The 20,279-nt window shown below is 29.3% G+C and overlaps 1 protein-coding gene across 1 annotated transcript; it reads right to left on the reverse strand.

Moving 5' to 3' along the window:
• Nucleotides 1-4,271: 4,271 nt before the first annotated feature.
• Nucleotides 4,272-8,879, reverse strand: LOC123292290 (uncharacterized protein K02A2.6-like). The gene is made up of 2 exons (XM_044872885.1): nt 8,446-8,879; nt 4,272-5,146 (listed from the first exon to the last, which is right to left on the reverse strand). The coding sequence occupies exons 1-2, from the start codon at nt 8,690-8,692 to the stop codon at nt 4,407-4,409; spliced, it is 987 nt and encodes a 328-aa protein (XP_044728820.1). The 5' UTR covers nt 8,693-8,879; the 3' UTR covers nt 4,272-4,406.
• Nucleotides 8,880-20,279: the final 11,400 nt, after the last annotated feature.

Here is a 20,279-nt window from a genome sequence, read left to right on the forward strand (position 1 = left end):
AATAATGGAGTTAATCACAATTTCAAACTGTCAAAATCCTGAAAAACTTTCAACATAAAAATTGCACGTAGGTTACGAAACTGCGCCTTAAGGTAAAACTTTAAGTGTTAGTCAAAAAACAGATTTGCATTTTATTTTTCATTCAAATGAAAAAATATTTCTTTCAAGAAAAACCATATAAAGTAAATTACCACACATTATAGAGGAAATTGGATTAAAACAAAATGATTGAATTTATTTATTTTTATTAAAAATATAATACGGTAGGTAAATTACTTTATTTTTTGACAATAACAATTTCAATGAATCAATAACGGAACAAATGAAATAAATTAATCAATTTTAAATTATTGACCCTTTCCTGAATGATATTTATTTCATATAAAAACACACACACACACACAAAAACCAACCCTATCTAATTCGTTTCTTTTATGTGAAATCAGTTAGCCGTTCATGCAATTTAATATGGGACACAATGTGTATAAAAAAAAAGAATGTATATATTGAAGATAGTGGATGGACCCATCTCTCACTTTTATGTTCAATCAGTATTAAAGTCTGTTTTGTTTTGATGAATTATATCATGGAGCCTTTAACAACAGTTTATCATTTACCGATAAAATTTTGAAAGATTATATAAATTTTCCTTTTGGTTGGTTCAACAAATTTTTTTGGTTGGTTTAATGGATTAAATTTTGGGGAAAATTTCACGTTCTATTATTTGTGCCATTTCCGGTAAGAAAACGCAAATAAAAGTCCTCGCTTTTAACAATTTCAGAAAAATAGCATATGGATTTCGTTAGAATAGCGCATTTCCGAAATTCTATGGTTAACAAACCCCGTAGTCCTCGTTTCCTAGTATATACATTTTTGAGTACTTATTTTCTATGGTGCCAATAGTCCAGATGGTGTTTGTACCCTGCCATCTTTCAATTTCATGAAAAGAAAGTTGTGGCCGTGAGAAAGCTTTTGATCAGAACGATCTGATGAACATTTTGAGGACGGTTTGAAAAAGTTTCACAAATTGCCTTTTTCCTATCTAATCATGCGGAGTCCTTTACTGTTTTTGGTCAAAAATTCGAATGCAGATTTACTCTATAAGCTAAATTCTTACGGAAAGAAATTCTCAACAGTTTTTGGGAATTATTCCCGCTTGATTTCAAACTACCGCCAGACTACCAATCTGCGGTGTCTGCCACTATTTTGCCATAAAAATACATATTGTATTTACATATTCAAATAAAACGGCTGTTCTGCCATATTTATGTCTAACGAGAGAAAATGCCCCACTTCAACTTAGGAACTGATTTACCACGAGACAAAATGTTAGGATTCATAGATGTTTTGACGTGTCATATCCTAGAATATCGCCCTATACTTATCCAAACTAAGTTTGACTTACGTGAAGGGGAAAACAGACCTTATGTTTATTCTGAGAAAAAATACGTCATATAAATATATGTGTGTTAGATAAAAATGAACAGTGGCGGCTGTAGTGGTAACACTACAACAGAAAAAAGGTGTCTCTTATAACAACAATCCCAGTGGATTGCAGTAGCATCAGAATCAGCAATAATACACACACACACACACACTCATACACATCCAGGTAGATGTTTGACTGGGATAAAAAGACGACTTCCCTTTATTTTTGTATTCGTTACCTTACTATATACTCCTCACTATATGCTGAATATTACATGGAAAGTGAATTCTTTAAATCATATAGATTTTTCCATATATCTATAAATTTTTCTTCTTCTTCGGTTTGGATTTTATATATATATATTACTTTCTGAGATGGGGAAATCTTTTCTTGTCATAATATATTATTCAATATTTTGACGACATATAACAGCTCTATGGCTGACTTAAATTATTAATTTTAATCGTTTCCTGTTAAGCCATGAAGTTCATCGTTATACAAAGTCATCCATCTCCAAACTGAAAAACCCAAGTAATATTTGGAATTTCTCGGTGAATATTATTAAAATTTTTATTAGCAAATAGAAAATTATTTCTATTATAATTTTCCATGTTTTAATTTTTAAATCTAGCCAAATATTTGCAGAGATTAAATTTTTGTTACTTTTCCTTCAACACAAATGCATAAATAACATAAAAAAACGTTCAAAAACTAAACGCAGACGACTACATAATTACGCTCTAAAAATATAAAAACAAGAAATTAGTTTCATCTGAAGTTGTTATGATAAGTATTGATGATTTTACTTACCAAAACAACTTCAGATGAAAATATTTTCTTGTTTTCATACTTGTTAGGGCAAGATTTAATAGTCATGATAAAGTATAACAATATATTCTTATTTGAAAAATGCTAATTACGCCCTTTTATTTATTATCAAACACGGTATCATTAAATTAAAATTTGTTTTCGTGACTTTATGTTCTCTAGAGAGCACTATTTTCTATTTAATATGACGTCACATAAGCTACGGCCAGTACGAACAAGACGCTTTCAACGATGCCTCAATTGTCAAATAGGATATTCTACTATTTTTGAAAAAGTACTTCAAGTTGATTTTGCTAATAAAAAGCCACCATAAATTTATTTCGGAAAAATTCACACGCTTTCTTGCCAAAAACTTAAATTAAATTTTAAACCTTTTTTAAACTGTCTGAAACGCGGGCATTCAATTCGGTGACGTAAAACCGGTATCATTATACGAAATGACACAGATAAAGACAGATATATTCATAGACAACAAATTATAATAAATATAAATATTGACTATCTATGGATAAATTATACCCAGCTGTCTACACTGAACTAGCTGATGGTCTGAAAATAAAATTAAAAATATGATAAAAAATAATATTATTTAATAAATTTGAAAATCTGTGAAAATTATATTTTATGAAAATAAAATTTCAAAATATAATATAAAATTATATTACATAAAAGGATTTTATTAGAATGTGAAAATATATTTTAAAACTCAAAAATATGGAGAGATGCTGGGCCCTTGAATTAAGTAGATCGTTTTAGGCTGTCAATGCGTTCCTGAAATCCTGTCAATCAGGGAATGATCAAAAAAAAATATCATAAAAGGTTCAGTCTTATTTAATAACTTCAAAAATCTGAATTAAACAGTCTTACTATTATTACATCAAAAATACTATTACAAATATAAATACTATTATTACAAATAGTTTATTATCACTACATACAAAAAAAAATCTATCTTTATCACAATAGAAAATTTATTATCATTTTGAAAATAAACTCTCGTACAATACTTTAAGCATAATTCTGCCAATAAATATATATAAGTCTATTATTTTTTTTAAAATACCTCTATGAACATCAAATGTCAAATCAATTGAAAAATATGCGTAGTATTTTGAAAATTGAAGTGATAAACCGTACTTCCACTGTTTTCAAGAAAAATAAATAAAATGTAGAAAATAATACATTCAAACAAAATGTCACCACAGTTAGTGATACTTTTTATGTTTAGAGGTATCAAAAATTAATTAACCTAAAAGGTTTGTACCACAGAACAGTGTATACTTTGGAAAAAAATAAAAATATACAAAATATTAAATTACTGTGAATAAACCGTTAAATAATTCAAAATGGATTAACTGACACTCAAAAAATACTGCCATGAGGAGCATAGAGTCCATGTTTGGAAGGATCATGAAAGATTCTTCATAATACATTAAAACAATGGAAACAACAAATTTATCAAGTCAAGTTCAAAACACAGGCAACTTAGAAAACCCTTTTTTTTTTTTTAAATTAATATTGATTTGCCCAAAGCAACAAAAACGACCCCAAATTAAAAAAAAAACATCATCTACATATAATTGTATAATTATTAAATTATATTATAATTACTATTTTGTATTAAAAAGAAAATATTACCTTGTGTTACATTATTTGATTCAAAAAATACCTGACTTTTTCCCTTTAAATAGATGAAACCACATAGCGGACCGTCTCCCAAACTTTAGGCAAATAAAAATCCAAACAAAATTTAATACATCTCAAGTTTAATGATGAGCAGTTGACTCGACAAAATTTCCATGCAAAAGAGAATGGTTCTCTTCAAAAAATTTGCGATAACATCTCGCAAGAGAAGGTGAGAAGATAGTCTCATCCTTGTCTAACAAAATTTGTTTTTATATCCTTGTCTAACAAAATTGTTTTTATTTTTGTTTCGAAAACAGTCGCTTGGTTAAAAGAAAAAAATCAAGTACCCTTTATTAACAAAAAAAAAATAATCTCACCCCAGGGGGCAAAAAAAAAATTAGCGAGATGCTAATTATTAATGAAACTAAATAGAAATTAAATTAGCTTAGTGAAATAAGGCAGTTAGAAAACTAGAAATATGAGAAATTACCCGTCAACGAATACAACCACTTCGATGATGACCTCATTTATAATATGGCCGAAGATTGTAGATTGACATTCCAAAAGTTGACTTATTGCTGTTAGTGGGTTTTAATCTAACCGATGTTGGAGATGTGAATTTCTGTATCTTATACGGTCCGTTGTATTTCGCTGTAAATTTGGCTGATTTATTTTTGTTGATGTTCGGCGCCAAATTTTTAACCATCACCAATTGTCCAATTCTGTACTTTGAAACTGATGGTCTGTTCAAAGTTCTGTTAAGACGTTGTTGATGGGCGAGTTTTAATGCATCGTTAATTTGCTGTTGCGACGGTTTAACAGAGCTTGTGACTAAATTTGTTAGCTCGTTGATGATAATAAATGGCGTTATTAATTTTCTTCCGAAATAAACTTCTGCTGGTGTAGTGTTTATAGTATTCTTAAATGAATTGTTGTAGTTAAATATTACAAAGTTGAGAAATTTCGACCAATTTTTGTGTTGAATCGAATACTCTTTAAGAATGCACCCCAGGTTGTACTTAATTTGCTTATTAAGACATTCGCTTTTGTTGGATGATGGCGTATAACTCGAACAATAGGACGCTCTGATTCCATTGTTGAATAGGAAGGTCTTCCATTTCACAGACGAAAACGCAGGACCGTTGTCAGATACCACCACCGTTGCGTATCCATTTTGTAGAAATATCTTCTGCATCATCGAAATAGCCGTATCCGTCGTCTGTTTCTTGCACGGATATGCAAAAGCGTATTTACTGTACCCATCTACAACAGAAAAAATATATTTGTAATTTTCGGGAGATTTAATAATAGGACCGATAAAGTCAACGTAAAGAGTATGAAAGGTAAATTCGGGAATGGAACTGCTCAATTGGACCTTATCATTACGTGTATAAGGTCTAATCGCCTGACAGACTTTACAGGTTCTGACATAATCCCTAACCTTTGCATACAAGTTTTTATAATAAAAGATTTTACTAATTTCACGGAACGTTTTAATAACCGAACAATGCGCTGCATATTTAGAGTCGTGAAAATATCTCAACACATAATTCAATAATGACTCGGGTAATAAAATTCGTTTTAGGTGATTCCTACCCACAAGTTTGAAAACTAATCCATCCTTGATGCAAAAATTAGGGACATTCATCTTAGCCTTAAGGTTGCGATAAATGATTTCACATTCAGGTGAATTTCGTTGTTCTTGTTTGATGGATAGAAAATCAAAATTCGTATTGTTTATAACGTTCAAAGAGTCCAATTGAACATCATTCCGAATTTGTTCACTAAGCAAATCTAAATCAGATGAATCCAGAGAAGAGGTTATCTTTTTAATTAGAATTGCATAACCTGGGTCCGCGCTATGCAATTCTTTAATTTTAACAAATTTATCATTTGATTCTTGCTCTAATTTATTCTCGCTATTCACTATTGTATCATTTGATTCGTATAGTCTAGAGAGGAAATCCGCCATTTTATTATGCTCTCCTTTGATATGTTCCGGAGTGAAATCATATCGGGATATTTTAAGAATCCACCTGGACAGCTTATTGAATTTATTTGGTGTATTAAATATCCAAAGAAGAGAACGACAATCAGTTTGGAGAATGAAGTGGCGATCTGTTAAAAAATCTTTAAATTTATCTAAAGCGGTTATAACTGCTAACATTTCCAACTCGTGACTATTATACCTTAATTCTGCAGAATTCAATTTTCTAGAGCAGTACATAATTGGATGTAAACCATCCTCATATTTCTGAAGTAAAACTGCCCCCAGTCCAGTCGATGAACCGTCAGTTTGTAACACAAAAGTTCTTTCAAAATCCGGATGTTTTAAAACTGGAGCATTAGTTAGAGCTTTTTTTAGTGTTGAAATAGCTTCCAGATGCACATTCGTAATTTTGAATTTGATGTTCTTTTTCTTTAAATCATTCAGTGGTGCTACAATCTGACTGAACATAGGAATATATCTGGCATAAAACGCAGCCGCTCCTACGAGCCTCATAACTTCTTTAACGTTTTTAGGTATAGGCATTTCATTAATAGCCTGAACTTTTAAAGGGTCAATAAAACGACCTTCAGCGGATATAACGCTACCTAGTAAACGTACTCTAGACATGCAGAAACGAGCTTTGTCTAAATTAATTGTGATACCGAGTGTTTTAATTTTAGTGAATAACAAATTTAAATGATTTAGATGAGATTCGACGTCCGAAGAATGAACAATCAAGTCATCATAATATATTAAAAGAAAATTATGCCGAAATTCGGCTAAACTAGAGTTCAAAAATCTTGATAAGGCCTGGCTTGAGACAGATAAACCGAAAGGGCAGCGATTATAATGCCAAGTACCGTATTGCGTGACGATTGCAGTAACATGTTTCGTGTCCTCTGACAATTTAATTTGGTGAAACGCGCTTTTCATGTCCAAAAGCGTGAAAACCTTCGAATTACCTAAACTGGCAAAGATATGGTTAATATTAGCTGAACTCATTGGATCAAATTCGATATGTTTGTTAAGGAATCTGTAATCTGCGACTAAACGATAAGAGTCATCTTTTTTTTTAACAAAAAATACAGGTGAGCTATAATTTGAATTTGAAACAGAAAGAATTCCTTGTTTCACTAGCTGCTGTATATGTTGATCCAAAAGTTTAGCTTTATCAGGTGCTAAATAATATGGTGCTTTACAAACCGGAATGTTATCTTTCAACTTAATTTTATATTCATAATCCTTAGCAAGGCCAGGGATTTCTGAAAAAATACATTTATATTTTTTTATTAAAGAATCTAACATTTTAGTTTGTTTGGCACTCATATTAATTTTGGCTTCACAAATCGTGTTAATAATTCGATTATTACTGTTAAAACCAGCAAAGGGAATTTCGATATTAGGTTCAAAATAAAATTTAATAACTGATTTGAAAAAATCGAGAATAATATTACAATGTTTTAGCGATGTAACACCCAAAATCGCGTCAAAGGGGAGACTGTCGATAATGTAAAAGTTTTGGTTCCAAGAGAATTTGTCAATTTTAAAGTGTAGATTGACCAAATAGGAACATTTTAAAAAATTATTACCAGGTAATGAAATTGTTTTATTAGTTGATTTAGTGATTATATTTTTATCAATAAGTTGTAATTTTTTTAGGGTTGCGGTTTTAATCGCGTTAATAGAAGCCCCTGAATCAAACAGTGTTAAAATGGGATAACCTAGAATAAAAATAGTTTGTAAAGGTAAAGAAGATGAATTTAAATTTAAATTAAATAAATAAAATTTAGGGTCTATTATTAGTTTTTTGGTTTTGAAATATTTGGTGATCCATTATCTTTGTTGATCCGTTTAAAACAATGCCTAAAATCGTGATTAGTGCCTTTGCAATATGTACAAAAGTATTTGTTTGTAGAATTAGTTTTTTGTTGAGTTGAAGCATTTGCAATTTGAATTGGTGGCAACATTCTAGATTGAATTTCTTCCATTTTTGTGATCAGCCTTGACAAATCATTATAAGTTTCGGGTATTTGATTTAAACCCATAATTGTCAAGATAGCCGTATTGGCATGAGCAAAAATAATTTCAATTATCTGTGCTTCAGATAATTCTTTTAGTAGTATTTTACTGAATTTTATAATGGATGCAGCAAAAGTGGAGAACTTTTCTGTATCAGGTTGAGTTCGCCGTACCAGTTTATCAACCAATAGTTGCCTCGTCAAAGGTGGGATATAAATTTCGAGTAAGTTGTTTTTAATTGCTTCCCAGTCTAATGAACGAGCTATGCAAGATGCCCAGAAAGCTTGTGCATTTAACGCACATCTATTTATTAATGATTTTAAGAGCATTTCTAACGGTAAAAAATTAATGTCGATTAAATGTTGTGTATCAACTATGAATTCCACAACTTTTTCTGGAATCGATATATCTAGAATAGTAACTTTATTAATGAACGAGTCAATACTCGGCTTAGCAAAAAAATTAGTTTGATGACTAGCTTGGTCTGGTCTTAAAGGTAAAGCATTGTTTGATAAACTGATCGTTAAATTGGATAAAGTTTGAGTTAATAGACTTATCTGTGAATTTTGTTGAAGAATTTGGTCTTGCATCACTGTCATTTGGTTTGCCGAAGTATTCAGTATGTGCGATGTAGCCGCCACTTGAGTCGAAATTGCTGCTATGTTGATTGCTGACGCAGCACTTGGTGTTGTGAACAAGTCATCCCGTGTTGGTGAAGGACCTGGTTGATTACCACCTTGACCACCTGGTAAAGGTTGCGGAGTGCCAGCAGTATCAGCACCTCTTCTTGTCGTTGGCATGGTGTTTTAATAAAATGTAAAGACAGATAGAAATATTTGACCAAATATGTAAAAAAAATATATATATTAAATCTGTAAATAAATATTATTAATAAATAAAAGATATAATAGAGTTTGATTTAATTCCCAATTGACAAGATAACTTTAATGAAAGGAAATTACATGAAGCCTTTTTACTTGCTACCATGTGAAAATAAAATTAAAAATATGATAAAAAATAATATTATTTAATAAATTTGAAAATCTGTGAAAATTATATTTTATGAAAATAAAATTTCAAAATATAATATAAAATTATATTACATAAAAGGATTTTATTAGAATGTGAAAATATATTTTAAAACTCAAAAATATGGAGAGATGCTGGGCCCTTGAATTAAGTAGATCGTTTTAGGCTGTCAATGCGTTCCTGAAATCCTGTCAATCAGGGAATGATCAAAAAAAAATATCATAAAAGGTTCAGTCTTATTTAATAACTTCAAAAATCTGAATTAAACAGTCTTACTATTATTACATCAAAAATACTATTACAAATATAAATACTATTATTACAAATAGTTTATTATCACTACATACAAAAAAAAATCTATCTTTATCACAATAGAAAATTTATTATCATTTTGAAAATAAACTCTCGTACAATACTTTAAGCATAATTCTGCCAATAAATATATATAAGTCTATTATTTTTTTTAAAATACCTCTATGAACATCAAATGTCAAATCAATTGAAAAATATGCGTAGTATTTTGAAAATTGAAGTGATAAACCGTACTTCCACTGTTTTCAAGAAAAATAAATAAAATGTAGAAAATAATACATTCAAACAAAATGTCACCACAGTTAGTGATACTTTTTATGTTTAGAGGTATCAAAAATTAATTAACCTAAAAGGTTTGTACCACAGAACAGTGTATACTTTGGAAAAAAATAAAAATATACAAAATATTAAATTACTGTGAATAAACCGTTAAATAATTCAAAATGGATTAACTGACACTCAAAAAATACTGCCATGAGGAGCATAGAGTCCATGTTTGGAAGGATCATGAAAGATTCTTCATAATACATTAAAACAATGGAAACAACAAATTTATCAAGTCAAGTTCAAAACACAGGCAACTTAGAAAACCCTTTTTTTTTTTTTAAATTAATATTGATTTGCCCAAAGCAACAAAAACGACCCCAAATTAAAAAAAAAACATCATCTACATATAATTGTATAATTATTAAATTATATTATAATTACTATTTTGTATTAAAAAGAAAATATTACCTTGTGTTACATTATTTGATTCAAAAAATACCTGACTTTTTCCCTTTAAATAGATGAAACCACATAGCGGACCGTCTCCCAAACTTTAGGCAAATAAAAATCCAAACAAAATTTAATACATCTCAAGTTTAATGATGAGCAGTTGACTCGACAAAATTTCCATGCAAAAGAGAATGGTTCTCTTCAAAAAATTTGCGATAACATCTCGCAAGAGAAGGTGAGAAGATAGTCTCATCCTTGTCTAACAAAATTTGTTTTTATATCCTTGTCTAACAAAATTGTTTTTATTTTTGTTTCGAAAACAGTCGCTTGGTTAAAAGAAAAAAATCAAGTACCCTTTATTAACAAAAAAAAAATAATCTCAGGTCTATGGTTCATACCGATATGAAATCACATCAGGGTTTGCCCGCGTGATATATAGTTTAAAAATTACGATTTTTAATTTTATTATTCAAAAAGAAAAATGTGCTTTTATGACTAGAAATCAGAATATTTGGGTATATTTTTACATAAATTTTAACTTTTTTCAAATTTCATAATTTATTTTTCACTACTAGAAGGTACGGGGTAACAGATGAATATAACATACATACCCTCACCGTCGTCGGGTAAAAATAAAATTTTGTTCTCACTAAACTAGCGATAAGTTTTTGCTCGACCAAATATTAACTTTGACATTTTTCCAGATGTTCAATCTTGAATACTATTGTCTACTTATAATTAAATTAAATATGTTATTTATATTAATTAAGCACATTAACATGAAGTTAATATGTATGATACTCAAATTAACTAATTAATATATTAATGGTGTATTAAAGCATTTAAGCATATGTTTCACATTAATTAATACTTGAACATATGTAGAACTAATTAATATTAAGTGTGGTTAATATATATACAGATATAATGTTTATTTAAATAGTAATCCTTATTTTTGTTTACTTATCATAGTGAAACTGTTCATAATTTGGAGAGAAAACTTTTATGAAAACTCTTTGGTATAGCTTACACTTACTAATAGATAATATAGATAGTGATAGATAGAAATTAGTTTTGTGAAATTTATGCTGAAGCTTTCATCCATTTTGTTTCTAAAATAAAGTAGCTTTATTCGAATTTTAAAAAAATATGCGTAAGAATTTTTGTTACAGAATTAACAAATCATAAAATAATAAATAAATAATTTAGTTTAATTTCAAACAATCCATACCATTATTTCGAGTGTTATAGAAAGGGGATAAGCGAAAGCAATCTTTATCAATCTTTACTGTTCAACCCAGCGAAGCGGGTCGAGTATCACTCTAGTAAAAATATACATTTTATTATATTATTTATTACAAGTCAAAAAATTTTTATTCGGATTATTCTATTGTGGACCTAAGTTTCTTAGGTCCTCTTTCATCCACCTGTCAGAAAAATGCATATTATTTTTAGAAGAACCTTAGCGATGTCAATCTCCACCGCGATTGAAGGCGGATAAAATTTTGTGCAAGATGACTGATAAGTACTATTACACTATCTGTCATTTCCTGTTTTACGATACAGTCATGTTGAAAAAGTCTTTTGCAGTCGCATATTTCTCGCCCAGAATTGAGCTATGATACTAAGTCATGGTGAGAAACAGCAAATAAACGACTACTATTAAAATCTAGACGCAAATATTCTTTAATATTTCGAATAATATAAGAATATTTACACAGTATCTTTAACTATAGATATGAATATATCTAAAAAGAACTATAGGTAAGATATATAAAGCTATAGGTGAAAATATTTGCGCTGTATCTTTTTTTTTTAATAATAAAAGCCACACGGTAAAATGACACATTATTATAATTAATTTAATTTTGAAATAAAAAATGGATTTGTATAAATAATTTACCATTTAAACATTTTGGTTGTATATTTTATTGATTCTATGTATTGGCTAATATACAAAATATAAAAGCTAAAATTGTACAAACATTATGTATAAACAAATTTCTAGGAACCTAATAAATAATATTAACAAAATTTAAACAAGAGCCATAGTTTTATAGTGTGTTTCATGAGGATTGTATGAGGTAAATGTTTTAGTCATACAAAATAAACATAAGATTTTCTATGATTATGACTCCCTCTAGTAGGTTTAAGAGCTAGCAATGCCACGAAAAAGTTAATTTCAAGACAGCTGGATTTTGGATACTTATTTTGTGTTTGAAATTAGGTAGAAATGAAGTATGCTTGGCATCTGAATACCTTTACAAGTTGTCGAAAAAAGTAGTGAAATTTGCTAAATTTAAAATCATTTTAAGCCAATTTTTATCAAATTATTTTTTAGTGCCCTTATTAGCAATATAAATGATAATCCTCAGACAGTTTAATACTTGTTAACACCACATGGGTAGTTAATCAAATAATTAAAAAAAAAAATTTACAAATTATTTTAGTGGTGGTTGTTATTTTAATATGATTTAATTTTATACTTAAAGAATTTAGTTTTAGTTTTCCAGACAGAAATTAGATTGTTTAACTACCACGAATTCATGGTTAATTAACGCAACCCCTCTCAGATGCGTAAGACGTACTTTATATACCTTCCTAATTTCAATAAAGAAAGAAATATCCGAAAATCAGCCATACTAAAATAAACTCTCGAAAACGTTACCTGCTCTCGTACCATATTCTCAAATGTTGCATAGAAATGCATGAAATTTTCTTTTTTATTGCTTGCTATAACGCTTGGTATTAGGATCCATTTGTTTTGAAACTTTTACGGAGTTGAAAAATAAACATAAAAGTTCAGAGCATGAAAAAAAATTATTTTTGTATCGCTTGATAGTCGTGTTGATATATGTATCTCTAAATATGTACCCTTAAATATTTAACATTTCTCCTGAAACACCTTGTATAAAACGGATTCATTTTGTCAAATATAAATATAAATATATGTACATAGGTGTTTTTGGTTCACCGGGACTGGTTTTCATATAGAATTGCTATTTAGCTAGATCTATATTATGATAATAATGGTTAGAATTGTATAAATAACGATCAAAAATTCATTCAACTTTTTATTCGAAGGGCGGTCGGAATACATTTTTTTATTGTGCGCACTCGACAAAAATTCTGAGTACCAACCGATTTGACGTTGTCTCAACCTCATCGCGAGATCAAATATGGCGAATGGTGTCACGAATGTGACACAACTACCGTACGGAATTGAGTGGTGAAGTTGACACATACCTATGAGTTGTTTGTATATAAGTAATATACTGTCTAACAAATTTCAAATATTGTTGTTTTGAAATGCAACATAGTTTTAAAAAATCTATTTTATTGGTTCTGCCACTAATAAATATTATAACAAAATACATATGTGATTGTCACAACTTCATGAGCAGGTTTAAAAATAAAAAACTAAAAAGTTTATACCTGCTAAAGGGTTTATTTAAAAAAAAAATAGATTTCTTCTAGTCGGATTAGAACAAGCAACATATGGTTTATTATTGATTTTAGTGTTCTAAGTCTACCGCCTAATCAACAGTGCGACCGATGTTTGTTATGTAGATACCAAAAAATATGCTACATATTATAAAAATGATCAATAAGTTTGTTTCAAACTCTCTGTAAGTTAGTAACAACAATATTCATTTAGTTGACACAATCACATATAGCCTATGTTAGATATGTTTTCATAGTAACCAAATGATCTTTTTAAAGCAAACGCAAGGAAATTTTCTTTTAATTCATCGATTCGCTTTATTTACACGATTATATATTTCAAGCAAGTACTTATTAGTTATTTTCCATCAATAAAATGCATGACTTCAAACTAAAATCAATCTCTTTCATAGAAGTAATGATTTTGTTTATATTTTAACTTCAATCCCATTCTATTGTAAATACAAATATTTAACTGTACTTGTTCCAATCATTAGGAAATTGTTTTAAAATATTTTTACTTTATTTCAATAAGAAAAGGCCAACTTCGAGATGAGGTTGTCATTATTTTAATTTTTTTTCATATAACATTTTTCCTCGCAAATGATAAATTCATATAATTAAAATTCAGTACTGATAAGATTGAGACGACAAACAACGATATCTTGAGGCATTGGTGCACAATAAATCGGTAATTGCTGAAATTGTGTAGCTTACAGCAACTGAATGTTTTAACTTAATACTATCCGCATTTCAATAATAACTGCTTCATTAAATTCGAGTACCCTTGCCTATGAAAAAGACAATTGTCTTAAAACCAAAAATATGACCGTTACAAAGAGGTCTTTAATTTTAGTTTTGTGCTTTTCATATTTATAAGTTCTCTGTATGATGCTTTCCAATTTATATGAAAGGAGTTCTGTTATTAATTAATATATTTCGATCATCAAAATGGTCACAGGTAATTACGTATACGAGTAATTATTTTGATAGATTAGGTCTTATAATATTAAAAAATTTTCAAATTTATAATTAGACTAAAAACACGTAATACTCCAATGCACTTTTGGACTGACCCAAAAGTTTTGACACTAGATTTTTTTTATTATTCATTCGATAGGGGGTTGCTTGAAGACCTTAAATCTGATTTTGCTTATTCGGGAACCCTTGTAACGCATGTTGGAAAATTATGTTTTGGCCTATATCTTGCCTTCTATTCACTAAAATATGATGATTTTGGTGTCGTTAGACTGGCCTGCGTTTTATCTTTTAAACCAGAGTACACACTACGATTGATAACAAAAAAGTTATCCGTGTTCAAAGTCAAAATTTTGTTCGAGTTTTTTTTTTGTAACAGTATTTTGCAAATAGTTTTTTAAGAGAGAATCTTCTTCTTCAAGAGATATCAAGCTGAAATTTTTACAGCGTCTTAAGGATGTAAAAAGTCAAGTTCGTAATTGAGTAACATAGGACTATTGGGTCTTGGGTCCGTAGAACCCATCTTTAAATGGTTAGAGATAGAACAGAAATTTAAATTTAAAAATTTGCCCCATAAAAATACTAACAACTTTTATTTGAAATATTTTTTTAATATCACTTTTTACTCGCGAAGGCGCAAATTAGGTTAAAAACACAAACTATTACAAAAAGAAACTCACGAAAAAATTTTGACTTTAAACGCGAATAACTTTTTTGCTATCAATCGTAGCGTGTACTTTGACATGAAAGGGTTTGAAGATAAAATGCAGGCCAGTCCATCGACATCAAAACCATCAAATTTCAATGAATAAAACGCAAGATATAGGCCAAAACGTAAAAAAATTCATTTACCAAGATGGCGACGAAAAGGTTTATTTCCCGAATACGCAAAACTAGATTTAAGGTCTCAAAACAACCCCCTATCGCATGAATAAAAAAAAATCTAGTGTCAAAACTTTTGGGTCACACCTCTACGATTTATGTAACTGCACTGGACTTTTAGCTTTTAACAAATTTCGACCAGTATTAAAATGATCATCTACATTCATAATATATAGCTGTATATTATGTACATTTATTGATTATTTATTATAAATTTATTTATAAAAGTGTAATCTATTGCATGGTTTGATGAACTGTAATGAATTTGTAAATCAAATAATACACAAATTTATTACAAATACAATGTGTTCAATTTTTAGGTGTCCCATAAAAGTAATATTATTTATTCATATTTAATTTAATGTAAAAGTTGGATTGTTATTAAAAAAACAAGTTTCTATCAACCTTGGACGCCAGTTGCCTCAATTGTCTGAATTCCTCCAACATCTATCTCGCTTCAAAATGTTAACAAATCCTGACGCCGTTTTTCAGTCTTACATATTTTTTTTGATCGAATAACAAGCGTCAAGATCCAATTTACGCATTAAAAACACCAATCGTTTATTACTTTTCTAAGAAAACGTGTTGAGAAAAATGGGAGTAGGCGATGAATGTTTTGTGGAGGGATTCTAGCCATTAATGTGAGTGGCGTCCAGAGCAAAGTTTGAGCAAGGAGCTAGTAGACGAGTATGCCTACACTTCATCTATCCTTGAATTATCCCAGTGAGTAATATGGCTATGAAATGAGAAGTAATTGAAGTCATTACTATATTCTGTCAATTGTAGGTGTCTATTATGTCAAGGGTTCAAAAAAATCTTTATCTAATCTAAAGTCAAAATTGACGCATCGAATTCACTGATGCCAACAAAGTTTCAAAATTAAAAGCAAGTAGGAAAAGTATAAATTTTGTTTTTTCTATATTTAGTGGAACTTCAATCTTTCTGAATGAGTATTTGAGTAATTTCGACAAGAAATATTCATAATAAGTACAAATAATACTTAATAATAATAATAATGGGGTTTAACCTCCATTTTCTGACAAATACGCCTAAAACATTATTTGTTAGTCATTATTTATGAAACTACATCTATATATAAGATTACATTTTTGATGTGGGTGGAGCCGGTTACTTCGTTCTTATCTAAGCGACGCCAATGGAATCAATTCTACCGCCCCATTAATTAAAATTGTCGACACTGCCGCTGCCTGGATTCGAACTTTTAGAATATGCAAACGGTTAAAGCCTATCGCTTTAGACCGCTTGGCTACTTAGGCTAAATAAAACTCAATCAAACTAATAAACTGTGTTATATGAATAGAAATTTTGTGAACAATGAGATAAGTCTTTGCACTTTGATCTTTAGCAGATGTAGAAACTTTGTCTCTTTGTCTTTAGCAGTGTAGAAAGCATGATGTAATAAAAGTTAAAGTAAAACAAATCAATTACCTTTCATGAACGCCTTGTACGTTTAGTAACACACGTAAAACCGTGTTGTCATTATTAATCAAAACCGCTTGTATTATTATTATAAATTCAACCTCCCCCGATTGATATGTATATTTATGTATATAGTATGTATACACTTTACATACGTATCGGTCTCCTGATAGTGGTTTGATTTGACTGTAATATGGTACCTTTGCACAGTAAATAACTACAATCACAAACACGCCTATATACAGCGTGTCGTGTAAAGTTTATCTGCTGGCAGTGAAATAGCATTATTTTTAGTAGAAAATAACAGAAATTAATTTTAAACAAGTGAAAACAAACAATTGACTGAGTTAATTGTTGAAACACCATGTATAGGCAGTGTTGATAACTCTGTCACATTTCACATACATACATATTTGACATATTTAATTAACTGATATTCTCATATAATGCGCAAGTGTTGATGCGCAATCGTTTGTTTTTTTGACGTCACGTAAATAACAAAAGATATTCACTTTGATATTCCTATATTAATACATACTATAAAATTTGCACCTAATTAACGCCCTCGTCGGTAAACAGTGATGTTTACAAAAAAATGTTTCAAACAAAAGTTATATATTTTTTTATAAGCAACATTTTTTACATTTAAACTTTTGTTCTATCTCTAACGGTTTACAAGATGGGTCCTATGGACCCAAGACCCAATTGACCTATGATGCTCATTTACGAACTTGACCTGACTGACGTCCTGAGTACGCTGTAAAAATTTCAGATCGATATCTTTTTTCGTTTTTGAGTTATCGTGACCACAGACGGACGGACGGACGGACGGACAACCGGAAATGGATTAATTAGGTGATTCTATGAACACTTAATACCAAAATTTTGTTCGTAGCATCAATATTTTTAAGCGTTACAAACTTGGGACGAAACTTAATATACTATGTATATTTCATATATACATGGTATAAAAATATAACTAAATTTTGAAAAACAATTAATAATAAAAATTTGTTTGGACTTTTATGACGAGACACCAATTAGATTAATATAACGTTTTTTGAATAAATTAACCAAAGATTCGCATTTTGATTCGAAATTTTATATAATTTTTTCATAAAAACTTGGTTTATAAAGTTTTTTATATGGGAAAAATCAGTTTTTTGGTTTTTCATTTCGACATCAAGTACAAAAACTCAATTGTTATTATAAGAATTAAACCAAAAAGGGTTGTTAAGCTTGATAGAAATAACTTTGATAGAACTACATACTTGCAAGAACTAATTCCAAACGGGGTTAAAGTAGGTGGATGTTAAAGTCTATGCAAGACGGTTACAGAGTTAAGTAATTTTCCCAATGAAACAGCAAACCGCACGATTGTGGCGTATGTGGCGCTACGATTTGATGATGGAATATCGTTAAATTTCAAGGAAGTCTAAAAGGAAATTTAAAATCATATATTTTGAGGCCACTTTGTTACTTTAAAACTAACTTTTTACAGTCAAAATTTTTGTTTATTAGAATAATATTTCGAACTTGCATATTAAAAAAATTACACGCACAAATTACTTAAGTCTTACACAAGTTTACATAGATGACACAATTCTTCAAAGTATTAGCTTCAGTTTTAAACAGATTTTTTTACAATGAAATATAGCATTAAATTTCAGTATCGCTAGAAATGTGTCAAATTTACAACGATTCAAAATTAAATGTGGAGAAGATTATGTAATTTCAATTGTGGACTTTAAGAGACGATTACTCGAAAACTAAATGGAAAGTCGAAATTGGGTATTTTCGATTTGTTTCACTATGTTTAACAATATTCCATCGTCCAATCGTGACGCCACGGAAATCTTAATTTACCCCAGTCAACGAGCTCTGCTGTCTTCCCTATCACTTTCCTTTTCCAATGTAGTTATGGTTCACTCTTTGTATGGTTATGTAGGTGTATTCTATCTATACCGATGTTATTTACAAATGAAAGAACACAATATCAAACCCTATTGTATATATATATATATTATATATATATATATATATATATATATATATATATATATATATATATATATATATATATACACATTGATGAAATAGAAAGGGTATCACATCTATTCTATTATGTAAAAGGTATATATACCTATTTATCTACCTACGAATATATCTGGTTGATATCTATGTGAATTTTCACATTTGAACTGTAACCAAATCATCTAGTAGATAGGATAGATATAGGGTGAGATGCAGTACCTTAAACTCATAATAACTTTTGTCCCATATATGTATAAAACAAAAAAATTCGTAACGTAGGGGCTGCGTTGGAAAAGCGAATTATCTCAGAGATTGAAAAAAATAACATATCACATAAGTACTTTTTTCTTAAAACTGATTAATAAATGTAAAAATATTTTTTAATTTGAAAAAATTCAAAATTTTGTACTTTGCGCAACCTCTTGTTTACCGATCGATTTTTGTCATTAACGATCTTGACCTTTCAAATACAAAAACCCTTCTTGATACCAAATTTTATTCAAATCGGACTTAAAAATAAAAAGATAACGAAATGTTGCAAATTTTATAAAATCTAACATTTCGATTATTGAGTTCAAGTTCCCAAGAAAAAATATCTTTTAGGCATAATGGTAAATTTTGAGGAGGTAAAGTTTTAAATACACTAAATAATTTACCATGGATCTATCAACATAGTGTACTTTTATACATGGTAAGAACATGTCTCATCCATCGAGAGTCATAAAAAACTACCAGTTAAAGCTTATGCAGGACTCTGGAAGTACCGGATGTTTGTAAGAGAAGTGTGTAGGACTTTCAATATTTTAATCACTTACATTCTATGGTACTATTCTTGTGCTGCAGAGAATCACACTTCTTGTGGTTCACATATTTTATCGATAGCTAAAAGACTATCAGATCTATTAATATATTTAAAAATTCAATAATGTAAATTTAATTCCCGATACTACACCTTCCCTTTTACCATTGAATCGATAAATAAATTTTGTGAACATTTGGACGTGTGTTTGTGATGTTATATTACCCTGTTCAATGTTTCCATTGTACTATTTTATCTATAGACTTTGTTTAAAATATTGTAGACAAATTATTATTTGTGTGTGATTTGAATTATGAACCAACGAAAATACCAATTCACTGTTAATCAATTATTTGAAAACTTTGTTAAATTTTATCAATTGTATCAATGTTTTCAAAGGCACAATAAACTTCTATTCTTCCATGTCTGGAATATATGTTCAATATATGTTCTAAATACGCCAGCAAATTATCGCAACCATTAAAAAAAACATAGCAGTAGGTATATATTAAAAAATTGTTTATATGGATTAAAAATGTTTGAAGCTACAACATAGAAAGAAAACGATTGTGAAGTTAAGCACGTATAAAGTAGAAATTGTTAATTATAGAACTATGAAATAATAATTACTAAAATAAAACGCTTTCAGTATTTTAATTTTTTTTGTTGACAAATTTGAACTCTTATGAAACATTACAAATGATTTAAGGAATGATTCGTACGGCGATGCTAGCTTGTGTCTATATCTCTGT

The sequence above is a fragment of the Chrysoperla carnea genome, chromosome 2, assembly GCF_905475395.1.
Source record: "Chrysoperla carnea chromosome 2, inChrCarn1.1, whole genome shotgun sequence".
Taxonomy (NCBI): Eukaryota; Metazoa; Arthropoda; class Insecta; order Neuroptera; family Chrysopidae; genus Chrysoperla; species Chrysoperla carnea.